At 45.1% G+C, this 15,684-nt stretch overlaps 1 protein-coding gene across 2 annotated transcripts in view; it reads right to left on the bottom strand.

Moving 5' to 3' along the window:
* The window catches only part of vwa2 (von Willebrand factor A domain containing 2), a 119,037-nt gene that overhangs the window by 37,699 nt on the left and 65,654 nt on the right, over window positions 1–15,684 (bottom strand). For both annotated transcript variants that reach the window (XM_020046903.3, XM_013131977.3), the window contains exon 5: window positions 10,585–10,694. In XM_020046903.3, coding sequence (XP_019902462.2) covers window positions 10,585–10,694 — 110 coding nt within the window. The remainder of the gene's footprint in view (window positions 1–10,584; window positions 10,695–15,684) is intronic.

Raw genomic sequence — 15,684 nt, 5'->3', positions numbered from 1 at the left:
AAGTATGCAGTAGTGATGGGAAGTTTGACTCACCTTAATGAGTTCAGAAAAAAAAACGAATCTTTCAACTCATTTCGTTCATCTGAATCAGCCTCCCACCCACCCTCAAATTACCGTCTAAGTTGGTTATAAAGATGGGAATAGGAAGCAACCGTAGTCCCACTGTTAATGCTAACTAATAGTAAATGCTACACCATAATATGCTTTACACTATAATATGCTTTACAGCCTTTACAGCCTTGTGTGTTCATTATGTGTATTATTACATGCCAGGGGGCACTAACTTTTGAAAAAAAGTGCAATCGAAAGAAATCATTAGAAAATAGTAATAAAAGTTTATTCTAAACATAATGATATTTCCTATAATTACAACTTTTAAAAAGTAATCATTTTTATCTAACACAAGATAATAGACCAAATACATTTTCTGCATTCATTCTGTATACTAAGGCTGATCAAAATTGAGAGACTTGGAGATCCAAAAGATTAAGAGACTCATGCTATCTTTTCATTGTCGTTCATTCCGATGATCCAAAAGCACCATGAGAAAAAGTGTATTAATAAATCTGATCAGTTTAATAGAGTATGACTAATAGACATGCACATACCCAGTGAGCAATCGATGGCAGGCCGCCAGCAGGAGGCTATAATGTCCTACAGCCAGCGGCCCACCAGCTTTTGCCGCTTTTCTCCTCATCTCAGTTTGCATAAGCGTATTTGCATCTCAGATGGCTTTCCACCAGCGGCCCAACTGCATTACGCTGGCGGCTAGCCACCGGAGAGAGGGCTTGCTCTGCGATTTGCTGTATCTGCTTGTGTTGCCATTTTTTCACAGCAGAGATGCTATTGTACCCCTTTTATTCTTGTACTGATTATTTGTATTAACTTTATTTTAATATTGTTAAACCTAGTGTACAGAATCTTGGTCAACATTGGTAGTTTATCAATGAAATAGTCTTTGACTTTTGCTTGTGTAAAGGACCTGTGTGTAGATGTGTATAGTAAATACAGAGAAACAGCTGTCTCTCACAATTGCTTACCATTATATTTTCCCGACTAATGGCCATTTTCCACTGTAAGGTACCGGCTCAACTACTCGCCTATGGCCTCGACTTAATGCTTCATGGGGGACAGTTCTTTACTGTGTTCAAACACTGCAGTGTTCGTAGATGGCCCTATAGCGAATGTGAAATGCACGTAAGGCAAGATAATCGCCATTTTCAAAGCCAGGAATCCCACTCTGTAGTACTGTGAAAACTAGTAGAATCATTTGGTTCTTTCGTTCAGGAACAATTCATGATCAAAGTGTGTAAGATATAAGCTACACTCACCTAAAGGATTATTAGGAACACCATACTAATACTGTGTTTGACCCCCTTTCGCCTTCAGAACTGCCTTAATTCTATGTGGCATTGATTCAACAAGGTGCTGAAAGCATTCTTTAGAAATGTTGGCCCATATTGACATGATAGCATTCTTGCAGTTGATGGAGATTTGTGGGATGCACATCCAGGGCACAAAGCTCCCGTTTCACCACATCCCAAAGATGCTCTATTGGGTTGAGATCTGGTGACTGTGGAGGCCATTTCAGTACAGTGAACTCATTGTCATGTTCAAGAAACCAATTTGAAATGATTCCAACTTTGTGACATGGTGCATTATCCTACTGGAAGTAGCCATCAGAGGATGGGTACATGGCGGTCATAAAGGGATGGACATGGTCAGAAACAATGCTCAGGTAGGCCGTGGCATTTAAACGATACCCAATTGGCACTAAGGGGCCTAAAGTGTGCCAAGAAAACATCCCCCACATCATTACACTACCACCACCAGCCTGCACAGTGGTAACAAGGCATGATGGATCCATGTTTTCATTCTGTTTACGCCAAATTCTGACTCTACCATCTAAATGTCTCAACAGAAATCGAGACTCATCAGACCAGGCAACATTCTTCCAGTCTTCAACTGTCCAATTCTGGTGAGCTTGTGCAAATTGTAGCCTCTTTTTTCTATTTGTAGTGGAGATGAGTGGTACCCGGTGGGGTCTTCTGCTGTTGTAGCCCATCCGCCTCAAGGTTGTGCGTGTTGTGGCTTCACAAATGCTTTGCTGCATACCTCGGTTGTAACGAGTGGTTATTTCAGTCAAAGTTGCTCTTCTATCAGCTTGAATCAGTCGGCCCATTCTGCTCTGACCTCTAGCATCAACAAGACATTTTCGCACACAGGACTGCCGCATACTGGATGTTTTTCCCTTTTCACACCATTCTTTGTAAACCCTAGAAATGGTTGTGTGTGAAAATCCCAGTAACTGACCAGATTTTGAAACCCAGATTAATAACCCAGATGCTTAACTTAAAGCATGTTGCTTCCAATTTTATTTGTCAATTTCAATTAATTTTTAAGGGCAAGAAGGCAGAGGTCTGATTGTAAAATAACCAGATATTTTGTCTGTCTTTACTTTCAGAACATTTGGAGAAGATCAAGCGGGGCTGACTGAAGAGAAGGTCGAGCTGAGGGTACAGCTGGCTCTACAGTCAGGTAAAAACAAGACTATAGTTATGCTAGCATCTTAATGAAACTGCACTTTCTGAACATGTGCCCTTTACTAAAATGCAATATTGTACAGCCTTTCTGAAATTACATGTATATGGCAGTTTTATTTATTTCACTATTAAGCTATTGACATTTCATTGTGCTTTTTAGCTTCTGATAAACGTCTGACTGAAGAGAGTGTCAAGCTGAGGGCACAGCTGGCTCTACAATCAGATAAAAGACCTGCTGACAGTGCAGGTGAGAGAAGACATTGTGGCGGTACAAGGGATCTGCCGTGAATATGAATGATATCTCCAGCACAACCAATATTGCTGCTTAGCTACAGTGATATAGCTTTTTTTAACTGCTGCTATGTACAATGATATATATGATCGCATTATCCTCTTAATATATTTATAGCCCTGTGTGAATGTTCTTAATTCTGATTGTAGTTGTAGTGTTATGACACCATTCATAAGCTTACTGCACTGATGTATCTATGATTCAATAACTATTGATTGCTGCTAGGTCATACTTATGTATATTACTGCCATTCTAGCCCTTGTTTATTTTATTTTGTATTGTATTATGTTTATTTTGTACTTACTGTGTAATTTTTTCAATTCATTTGCACAAATGTATTTTGTATGCTGTATAATGAATGTTTTTTTGTATCCATCTTGCACTATTTGAAATAAATTGTTTAGATTTAATTCAGTTCATTGTCATTTGTGATATGACCAAAATAATTACAAAGGATTATTATAAATAAAACCTGCATGTCACGATGTCGGATGGAGGCAGGGAACATGTAGGTAGAACAGAGGACATTTAATATATTAAACATAACGGACAGGAATAAAACAGAATAGGCAACTTCATAAAAGGCCTATGACAGAAACAAACTAAAACACGGAACCAAAACAGAACAAAGTGACACTGGGGTGTAACAAAGACAGACAGAATACAATGGGGAAGCAGGAACTAGGGTCCGCGATTAGGGAAAACTGGTGGCCATGATGAATTGAAAAAAAGGGCGTTGGATTCACTGCTGGCTGCCGTGCCAGAACGTGACATAGCAATCACAGCTGAATAACAGCCAACTGTCCTTATATTTATTGTAGCTAATGTTTCTTACTTTGGAACATTAAGGATGATAATTAATGAGATAATCGGAGATCAGAAAGATTCCTCATTAGTCGTTCGCCTTCCACCGTTCCAAAAGATCAGTGGTTCATTGTTCATTTCGTTCATTGTTCCTTCCAGTGAAAGAGATATGGAGATCCGAAAGAGACATGGATTGCTGATCATTTACTTAATAATTTTTTTCCAGTGAACAAGATTCGAAGATCCTACTGAGATGAATCATGAATCACGATTTACCAAAAAGATTCATTCAAAAAGAACAAAGCGTTTGCGATCACTAGTATGCAGACACTTCAATGACACTTGAATGAGTCATGCAGAGGAAGCAGAGTAGATTTGCTTTATGAAATTATGAAAATGCTGTACTCTCACTATGTTATTTAGCATGTTATAGTCACTTAATTTGCAGCATTACTAGTTGTTGTTTTTGGATTTATGAAACAAGTATTAATTTTGGGAATTTTGTATTTAGGTGTAAATCCCAAACAGTAATCATCATTCAAGTTGATTTACATTCACACAGCAGCTGTGGGAAATGGATATGGTATGTTGTGGGGTATGTTTGGGCCAGATGCCTGCTGTAAAATTCCAAGAGTTTGTGAATCTACGACTCAACAAGATGCACTGGATAAAGCCTTTATAACATTGTAAATGATTTACTACTGCAGAGCACTGTCTGGAACATTATCTTACATCCTGGGAAAGTCTGTGGTTCACACTACCTAAAAGTGCAAATCCCTGCCCATCTTACCCTGCAGGCAATCTAAAGAAATATGTAATTAAATCATAATTTTGAAAGTCGTGCACAGGTATTCATCAAGGCCTTGAGACAAGTAATAATGGGCTAGTAGTCAGGTCACATTGTACAGTGCTGATGGGTCTTTCAACATACGGGGGTGGTACCATACCATACCATCTTCTTCCAATTATCCGGGGCCGGGTCGCGGGGGCACCAGTCTAAGCAGGGATGCCCAGACTTCCCTCTCCACAGACACTTCCTCCAGCTCTTCCAGGGGGGACACCGAGGCGTTCCCAGGCCAGCCGGGAGACATAGTCCCTCCAGTGTGTCCTAGGTCTTCCACGGGGTCTCCTCCTGGTGGGACGGGACCGGAACACCTTCCCAGGAAGGCGTTCCGGAGGCATCCGAAACAGATGCCCAAGCCACCTCAGCTGACCCCTCTCAATGTGGAGGAGCAGCGGCTCTACTCTGAGCTCCTCCCGGGTGACCGAGCTTCTCACCCTATCTCTAAGGGATCGCCCAGCCACCCTGCGGAGAAAGCTCATTTCGGCCGCCTGTATCCGGGATCTTGTCCTTTCGGTCATGACCCAAAGCTCATGACCATAGGTGAGAGTAGGAACGTAGATTGACTGGTAAATCGAGAGCTTCGCCTTGCGGCTCAGCTCTTTCTTCACCACGACAGACAGATACATCGACTGCATTACTGCAGAAGCTGCACCGATCCGTCTGTCAATCTCCCGTTCCATCCTTCCCTCACTCGTGAACAAGACCCCTAGATACTTAAACTCCTCCACTTGAGGCAGGCACTCTCCACCAACCTGAAGTGGGCAAGCCACCCTTTTCCGACTGAGGACCATGGCCTCGGATTTGGAGGTACTGATTTTCATCCCCACCGCTTCACACTCGGCTGCAAACCGTCCCAGCGCATGCTGAAGGTCCTGGTTAGAAGGGGGCAACACGACAACATCATCTGCAAAGAGCAGAGACGAAATTGTGTGGTCCCCAAACCTGACACCCTCCGGCCCCTGGCTGCGCCTAGAAATTCTGTCCATAAAAATTACAAACAGAACCGGTGACAAAGGGCAGCCCTGCCGGAGTCCAACATGCACTGGGAACAAGTCTGACTTACTGCCGGCAATGCGGACCAAGCTCCTGCTCCGGTTGTACAGGGACCTGACAGCCCTTAGCAAAGGACCCAGGACCCCATATTCCCCAAGCACCCTCCACAAGATGCCGCGAGGGACACAGTCGAATGCCTTCTCCAAATCCACAAAACACATGTGGATTGGTTGGGCAAACTCCCATGAACCCTCCAACACCCCGTAGAGGGTATAGAGCTGGTCCAGTGTTCCACGGCCTGGACGAAAACCACACTGTTCCTCCTGAATCCGAGGTTCTACTATCGGCCGTATTCTCCTCTCCAGAACCCTGGCATAGACTTTCCCGGGGAGGCTGAGAAGTGTGATCCCCCTGTAATTGGAACACACCCTCCGGTCCCCCTTCTTAAAAAGAGGGACCACCACCCCGGTCTGCCATCCCAGAGGCACTGTCCCCGACCGCCACGCGATGTTGCACAGGCGTGTCAACCAAGACAGCCCCACAACATCCAGAGACTTGAGGTACTCAGGGCGGATCTCATCCACCCCCGGTGCCTTGCCACCGAGGAGTTTCTTGACCACCTCAGTGACTTCAGCCCGGGTGATGGACGAGTCCACCTCTGAGCCCTCATCCTCTGCTTCCTCAATGGAAGAAGTGACGGCGGGATTGAGGAGATCCTCGAAGTATTCCTTCAACCGCCCGACGACATCCCAGTTGAGGTCAACAGCTGCCCACCTCTACTGTAAACAGCGTTGGTAGGGCACTGTTTCCCTCTTCTGAGGCGCCGGATGGTTTGCCAGAATCTCTTCGAGGCCAGCCGATAGTCCTTCTCCATGGCCTCACCGAACTCCTCCCAGGCCCGAGTTTTTGCCTCCACAACCACCCGGGCTGCAGCCCGCTTGGCCTGTCGGTACCCGTCAGCTGCGTCAGGAGTCCCACAAGCCAACCAGGCCTGATAGGACTCCTTCTTCAGCTTGACGGCATCCCTTACTTCCGGTGTCCACCACCGGGTTCGGGGATTGCCGCCTCGACAGGCACCGGAGACCTTACGGCCACAGCTCCGAGTGGCCGCTTCGACAATGGCGGTGGAGAACATGGTCCACTCGGACTCAATATCTCCAGCCTCCCTCGGGATCCAGTCGAAGCTCTGCCGGAGGTGGGAGTTAAAGATCTCTCTGACAGGAGACTCGGCCAGACGTTCCCAGCAGACCCTTACAGTACGCTTGGGCCTGCCTAGTCTGTCCAGCTTTCTCCCCCGCCATCGGATCCAACTCACCACCAGGTGGTGATCAGTTGACAGCTCCGCCCCTCTCTTCACCCGAGTGTCCAAGACATACGACCGCAGGTCAGATGAGACGACAACAAAGTCGATCATCGACCTGCGGCCTAGGGTGTCCTGGTGCCACGTGCACTGATGGACACCCTTATGCTTGAACATGGTGTTCGTTATGGACAAACTGTGACTAGCACAGAAGTCCAATAACTGACACCCCTCCAGGTGTCACTGTCGTTGCCCACGTGGGCGTTGAAGTCCCCCAGTCGGAGTCGGAGCTCTTTCCAGCACCCCTCCCAGAGACTCCAAGAAGGTCGGGTACTCTGCACTGCCGTTCGGCCCGTAGGCACAAACAACAGTGAGAGACCTATCCCCGACCCGTAGGCGCAGGGAAACGACCCTCTCGTTCACCGGGGTAAACTCCAACACATGGCGGCAGAGCTGGGGAGCTATAAGCAAACCCACACCAGCCCGCCGCCTCTCACCATGGGCAACTCCAGAGTGGTGAAGAGTCCATCCTCTCTCAAGGAGTGTGGTTCCAGAGCCCAAGCCGTGCGTAGAGGTGATCCCGACTACCTCTAATCGGAACCTCTCAACCTCACGCACTAACTCAGGCTCCTTCCCCGCCAGCGAGGTGACATTCCACGTCCCTAGAGCTAGTTTCCGTGTCCAGAGATCGGGTTGTCTAGGCCCCTGCCTTCGACTGCCGCCCGATCCTCTTCGCACCGGCCCCTTATGGTCCCTCCTGTGGGTGGTGAGCCCACGGAGGGCCCTCCCCCATCCCTCACCGGCATAAGCATGTAACCACCAGCAACAGCCACACAGTTCTTTCTAGCTTCCATAATGATTAAACTTACCCTAATCATGGTATAATTGCTGGAAAACAAACTAAGACAGAACATTGTCTGGCTGCTCAGAGAAACCTGCATGGCTTCACTCTGTCAAGGTAGTAGACAATGCTAACTGCAAAGCCACAAAGTACAGAAGTTGCAAGCACTAGAACAAACAGTAAACCAGGAAAAGAAAAATACAGTATTCCCTGGTATTTTTTTCCCCCAGCAGCTAACATTCAGTGTCCTGGCTCTACCTGGCCCTGTCTTCTTCGACTGCTGCTGACCTGGGCCTATGGTCAACCTAAACATGAATTAACTAAAAAGCAACTTTGTTGTATCAAGGACTGATGGATGTAAGTACCAGAGCATCAAAACTTGTTGAATGTAATGTGACAATATTTATCATGTGTGAGGGCCATAAACAATGTAATGCTGCATACCCAAAGAAAGATTAAAATCTCAATTACAAAATAACTGATAGAGATGTACTTACTTTTGAGAACATCTAGTAGCTACATATTTAACAGAATTAGGAATAGGACTTGAAAATAGTATGGCAGCTGCATAGATTAGCTACAGTGGGGTATTTGATACACTGCTGATTTTGCAGGTTTTCCTACTTACAAAGCATGTACATGTCTGAAAATCCAGAAAATCACATTGTATGATTTTTAAATAATTAATTTGCATTTTATTTTAAGAATTTGATCACCTACCACCCAGTAAGAATTCCGGCTCTCACAAACCTGTTAGTTTTTCTTTAAGAAGCCCTCCTGTTCTCCACTTATTACCTGTATTAACTGCACCTGTTTGAACTCGTTACCTGTATAAAAGACACCTGTCCACACACACAATCAAATAGACTCAAATAGACAGGCCAGAGAGCTGTGTAAGGACATCAGGGATAAAATTGTAGACCGGCACAAGGCTGGGATGGGCTACAGGAGAATAGGCAAGCAGCTTGGTGAGAAGGCAACAACTGTTGGCGCAATTAGTAGAAAATGGAAGAAGTTCAAGATGACGGTCAATCTCCCTCGGTCTGGGGCTCCATGCAAGATCTCACCTCGTGGGGCATCAATGATCATGAGGAAGGTGAGGGATCAGCCCTGAACTACATGACAGGACCTGTAGAGAGCTGAGACCACATTCTCAAAGAAAACCATTAATAACACACCAAGATGTCATGGATTAAAATCCTGCAGCGCACGCAAGGTCCCCCTGCTCAAGCCAGCGCATGTCCAGGCCCGTCTGAAGTTTGCCAATGACCATCTGCATGATCCAGAGGAGGAATGGGAGAAAGTCATGTGGTCTGATGAGATAAAAATGTAGCTTTTTGGTCTAAACTCCACTCGCCGTGTTTGGAGAAAGAAGAAGGATGAGCACAACCCCAAGAACACCATCCCAACCGTGAAGCTTGAAACATTGGAAACATCATTCTTTGGGGATGCTTTTCTGCAAAGGGGACAGGACAACTGCACCATATTGAGGGAAGGATGGATGGGGCCATGTATCGCTAGATCTCGCTAGCTAGCACTGAAGATGGGTCATGGCTGGGTCTTCCAGCATGACAATTACCCGAAACACACAGCCAGGGCAACTAAGGAGTGGCTCCGTAAGAAGCATCTCAAGGTCCTGGAGTGGCCTAGCCAGTCTCCAGACCTGAACCCAATAGAAAATCTTTGGAGGGAGCTGAAAGTCCGTATTGCCCAGCGACAGCCCTGAAATCTGAAGGTCTGTATGAAGGAGTGGGCCAAAATCCCTGCTGTAGTGTTTGCAAACCTGGTCAAGAGCTACAGGATACGTATGATCTCTGTTATTGCAAACAAAGGTTTCTGTACAAAATATTAAGTTCTGCTTTTCTGATGTATCGAATAATTATGCAATAAAATGCAAATTAATTACTTAAAAATCATACAATGTGATTTTCTGGATTTTTGTTTTAGATTCCATCACTCACAGTTGAAGAGTACCTATGATAAAAAAAAGAAAATTACAGACTTCTACATGCTTTCTAAGTGGGCAAACCTGCAAAATCGGCAATGTATCAAATACTTGTTCTCCCTACTGTATAACAGTAGTGTGTTTTCATTTATAATATTAGCCCTGTGTCCAAAAATTACATTCACAAGGTGAATGCATAGTTGTAAAATGGGGTTGGCCATTAATGTTGATTAAAGCTGTGAATACTTATCAATTATATTCTATTTTATATTTGTAATTATTTTCGAACAATTTGCAGAGTTTAAAAATATATAAATTGCATTAATGATAGTTTTAGTGGTTAGGGACAATATAATTGTGTATGGGAATAATATTTTGGGTCCCCGCAAGGAGAAAGAATATATATGTGTGATAGATGGGGAAATCCCAGGACTACAGTATTTAGTGTTGAGACAGTTATAAAGAGGTAATTACATGGGATTAACCATCTTCTTGCATCTGCCAGGATCCCATCCAAAACATTCTGCTCTAAAAACAAAAACTCATACCATGGCACATAGCCAAAAGCCCTTTAAGTTGGTTGGTTGTTATGCCCCAAAAATGTGTCCATAGTAAAGTTTTCACACAGCCAAAAACATGTACATACTTTCACAATCCATATTATAAAAAAAGAGTACCTATGATAAAAATGACAGACTTCTACACTTGTTCTCCCCACTGTACATGAATTATCTGGCAGTTAAGCATTATGGTAGTTCTTCTTCCCCATCTTCCCCATACACATATGATTTATTCATCTTCCCTATACCCATCATTGCCTAACGCTTTGGCATTTTTGTGTACACTAGAAGTAGGCTCACAGTCCTCGACTCACTTGGATCTGCTGGTGCTTCCTGCTAGGGTCTGGCAGTGAGACCCTGCCATGGGACAAACATACCAATGTGCCTGTTATAGAGTTATAGACTGGCAGTAAAAATGTATTCCTTAGATGCATGAAAAAAAATATGATTTTGACTACTTACTTGTAAGATATTTTCTTAATGAATTTCCGTAACTCAGGCTTGTTGGTGTAGGAGTCAAGAGAAAACTCCAGTCGTGGTAAAGAGCCAAACTGAATAACACCCACACGCACCTAAACAAAACAAGTATCCATGGTAAGAAAAAGCTTTTTATCAAGCATTTCAGATCTCAATTTGTTTTCCATTTGGTTTTGGCCAACAAACCATGTCAGAGCTTCTATCAGTGCTTACAAAAATACAACATTAAAAATGCTTTCTATCACCATCCAGTAGGACTTTTGTGGATTACAAATGAGCTGTGGATATCAGTGGTTTAAAATGTGAGTTCCAAGGATTGTGATTTTAATCCCAGTGATAGAGACTTCATATTTTGTCCAGGAGGGCATAGTCTGACATACTGTAGGCATACAGAAATGTCTAATATTGCAGTCTAAATGTTGTCCCTGCTCAGTTTGGCAACCATTTAAACCCTGTGTCATGTTTTACCTCTAGGGCTGTCTCAATTTCTTTCATCATAAGCACTAAAATTATTTTAATTCAGGTACTTGCAGGCATGGCCAGAAAAGTCTTTCTGATTCAATCTGATTCATCTGATTCAAAGTTGAAATCTTTTATTTATCAAAAGCACCAAATAACATAGCGTCATTCTGAACAATTAAATTCTTATGACATGGCACACGACATCTACGCACCAAGCTGTAAAAAATATATAAAGCAAAAATATACATAACAATGTAAACTAGCAGCAATTCCAAAGGGTGTAGAATGAGGTATATGGAAATTATGGATAGAAATATTAAATATTATACATTTAAATAAGTGTAATATGCCTGTGAATGGTACATACAATATGCTAATGTACATTGAATGTAAGAAGAATGTCAGAGAATTTGAAATGTTCATGTCCTTATGGCCTGGGGGTAAAAACTGATTGAAGGGAGCTTTACAGCAATGACCTCTGAGAAATTCAGGTTAACTGCCTTGCCCAGGGACTTCATCTAGCAACGCTGTAACCAACAGGTTTCCTGCCAATACTGCTGAGTATGATAAGATGCAGACATGCTTGGCAAAATGTGGTTATGAGAACTAATATTGAAATATTAGATTTTCCCTAGCCTGCTAGAGGAAAATAATACATATATAAATACATAAAGATTTACACTTAGTAGTTTAATAGTGCACAATCTTCTCTAAACATTTAGATCCAACAATTAACACAATAAAGAATAGCTCTTCAGCTTTTATTTGAGGTCTATGGTATGGTATATTGGTTTTAACATTTATAAAGGGATATTGTTACATCTTTCTTCTTTAAGTGGTTGAGTTTTGGATTTGTGGATGTAGTAAAAAACTGTATTCACAAACAAGGGTTTTCAGAAGTGTTCCTGAGCCCATGCAGTGATTTCCACTACAAAATTGTGTCCGGTTTTAATGCAGATCATAGGCAAACCAATATTGGTTTTCAGCCTTGTCCCTTGCATGCAGAGATTTTAATGATTTTATGTATCGTAGGTGATGAGATCCAATTTTACATTGAGAAAAATTATTCTTAAATTATTGCACTATAGGGCTGCATAGTCTTTCACTTCTGACAGACCCATCCTCTCTGGAATGATCTTTTGAAACCCAATCATGTTACTGACCTGTTGCCAATTGTCCTAATTAGTTCAGTTATATTCCACCAGGTTTAATATTTTAGCATTACACAACTTTTCCAATCTCTTGTTGCCTCTGTCCCAACTTTTTTTAAACTTGTTGCTGGCATCAAATTCAAAGTGGGCATTCTGTTTTTATTTACATTTTACACAGTAACCACTGCAGACTGATCGGTGTACATCAACAGTACCAGTAATTCTAGAATGATTGCTAGATATCAATCATGAAGATTGATCATGACAAAAGCCAATTATATGTGAGATTTTAAAGGCAAATTATTTCACAATGAAACAAAAATGTTTTACTTAAAATAGAGGAATGTGGTTTGTGGTTAAGTAAGATAAACTCCTAATTGAAATGCAAAAAAGTCTGAGACAGCGGCCTCCTTTCTGAAAACTTTGTTTTCTCATGACTGAAAACATTTATAATATTCTTAACATAATATTTGATATATGACACAAATGATGACGTAGTTGGGCTGGATCTTAAAAATGCCTATGGGTGTGTTCCCCATCAGCTCATCAATTTCTTTTCGATTTCTTCTATATACCATCACGCATCCAGAGTCTAGTAGCAAATTATTTTAACAGCTTCCATGTCTTTTACACAACCCAGGAGATCTCAACTGGTTGGCACCAGCTTGATAAAGGAATAGCAATGGGTTGCTCCATCTCTCCCATCCTTTTCACAGCAGCATTTGAGATTATCTTAATAGGTGGAAGACAAATGGTCCAAGGAGTCTGACTCCTGGCCCTACTACGTTAAATGGATGACGTCACCACCCTCTTACGGAAAGCAGCATGCACCTCTAGACACCTGAAAAGGTTTGTCTAGAGATGGGCCCGGATGAAAATTAAACCAGCAAAGTCCCGCAGACTCTCGATTAGGAAAGAAGTCGGGAAAAACAAAATGTTCTTCTCAGTTGATGGTGAGAAAATCCCACTTTTGGTGGACCAACGTTTGCAAAGCCTTGGAAGGCTCTACATGGTCTATCTGTCCGACAAGCACATGGCAGCCACTGTCACATCTCAGCTTTCGGGTCTGAGCAAAATCGACCAAAGCTTCCTAACAGGGAAATTCAAGGTCTGGTGTTACCAGTTCACCTTATACCTACGCATAATGTGGCCCCGGAAAATGTGCGACATAACCTCAACAACAGCTCTGAAGATGGACTCAAAAGCCAACAGTGGTGGAGGGGTTTGAGTACCTGAGTGACCCTAGGAGCTATGTTGTCTGTGGCTATATGCCCCTGGTAGGGTCTCCCAAGGCAAACAGGTCCTAGGCGACGGGTCAGACTAAGAGCGGTTCAAAACCCACTTAATGATGAAAACAATTATGAGTTCCGTGACGTCACCCAGTATGGCGTGGCCGGGCCTTTCCCCATGGGGCCTGGCCGGGCTCAGCCCGAACAAGCGACGTGGGGCCGCCTTCCCGTGGGCTCACCACCTGCGGGAGGGACCATAAAGGGCCGGTGCGGAGAGGATCAGGCGGCAGTCGAAGGAACGGGCCTAGACAGCCCGATCCCTGGACACGAAAACTAGCTCTAGGGACGTGGAATGTCACCTCGCTGGCGGGGAAGGAGCCTGAGATCGTGCGTGAGGTTGAGAGGTTCCGACTAGAGGTAGTCGGGATCACCTCTACGCACGGCTTGGGCTCTGGAACCACACTCCTTGAGAGAGGTTGGACTCTTCACCACTCTGGAGTTGCCCATGGTGAGAGGCGGCGGGCTGGTGTGGGTTTGCTTATAGCTCCCCAGCTCTGATGCCATGTGCTGGAGTTTACCCTGGTGAACGAGAGGGTCCTTTCCCTGCGCCTACGGGTCGGGGATAGGTCTCTCACTGTTGTTTGTGCCTACGGGCCGAACGGCAGTGCAGAGTACACAACCTTCTTGGAGTCTCTGGAAGGGGTGCTGGAAAGTGCTCCGACTGGGGACTCTATCGTTGTACTGGGGGACTTCAACGCCCACGTGGGCAACGACAGTGACACCTGGAGTGGCGTGATTGGGAGGAACGGCCCCCCACTGATCTGAACCAGAGCGGTGTTCAGTTATTGGACTTCTGTGCTAGTCACAGTTTGTCCATAACGAACACCATGTTCAAGCATAAGGGTGTCCATCAGTGCACACCAGGACACCCTAGGCCGTAGGTCGATGATCGACTTTGTTGTCGTTTCATCTGACCTGCGGCCGTATGTCTTGGACACTCGGGTGAAGAAAGGGGCGGAGCTGTCAACTGATCACCACCTGGTGGTGAGTTGGATCCGATGGCGGGGGAGGAAGCTGGACAGACTCGGCAGGCCCAAGCGTACTGTAAGGGTCTGCTGGGAACGTCTGGCCGAGTCTCCTGTCAGAGAGATCTTTAACTCCCACCACCGGCAGAGCTTCGACTGGATCCCGAGGGAGGCTGGAGATATTGAGTCCGAGTGGACCATGTTCTCCACCGCCATTGTCAAAGCAGCCGCTCGGAGCTGTGGCCGTAAGGTCTCCTGTGCCTGTCGAGGCGGCAATCCCTGAACAACGGTGGTGGACACCGGAAGTAAGGGATGCCGTCAAGCTGAAGAAGGAGTCCTATCAGGCCTGGTTGGCTTGTGGGACTCCTGACGCAGCTGACGGGTACTGACAGGTCAGCCTGGGTGTTTGGGAAGGCAAAAACTCGGGCCTGGGAGGAGTTCGGTGAGGCCATGGAGAAGGACTATCGGCTGACCTCGAAGAGATTCTGGCAAACCGTCAGGCGCCTCAGGAGAGGGAAACAGTGCCCTACCCACACTGTTTACAGTAGAGGTGGGCAGCAGTTGACCTCAACTGGGTATGTTGTTGGGCAGTGGAAGGAGTACTTCGAGGATCTCCTCAATCCCGCCGTCACGTCTTCCATCGAGGAAGCAGAGGCTGAGGGCTCAGAAGTGGACTCGTCCATCACCCGGGCTGAAGTCACAGAGGTGGTCAAGAAACTCCTCGGTGGCAAGGCACCAGGGGTGGATGAGATCCGCCCTGAGTACCTCAAGTCTCTGGATGTTGTGGGGCTGTCTTGGTTGACACACCTGTGCAACATCGCGTGGCGGTCGGGGACAGTGCCTCTGGGATGGCAGACAGGGGTGGTGGTCCCTCTTTTTAAGAAGGGGGATCGGAGGGTGTGTTCCAACTATAGGGGGATCACACTTCTCAGCCTCCCCGGGAAAGTCTATGCCAGGGTTCTGGAGAAGAGAATACGGCCGATAGTAGAACCTCGGATTCAGGAGGAACAGTGTGGTTTTCGTCCGGGCTGTGGAACACTGGACCAGCTCTATACCCTCTACGGGGTGTTGGAGGGTTCATGGGAGTTTGCCCAACCAATCCACATGTGTTTTGTGGATTTGGAGAAGGCATTCGACTGTATCCCTCGCGGCATCCTGTGGAGAGTGCTTCGAGAATATGGGGTTCTGGGTCCTTTGCTAAGGGCTGTCAGGTCCCTG

This window comes from Esox lucius, chromosome 5 (assembly GCF_011004845.1).
Source record: "Esox lucius isolate fEsoLuc1 chromosome 5, fEsoLuc1.pri, whole genome shotgun sequence".
Taxonomy (NCBI): domain Eukaryota; kingdom Metazoa; phylum Chordata; class Actinopteri; order Esociformes; family Esocidae; genus Esox; species Esox lucius.
This window is presented reverse-complemented; position numbering and strand designations above follow the sequence as displayed.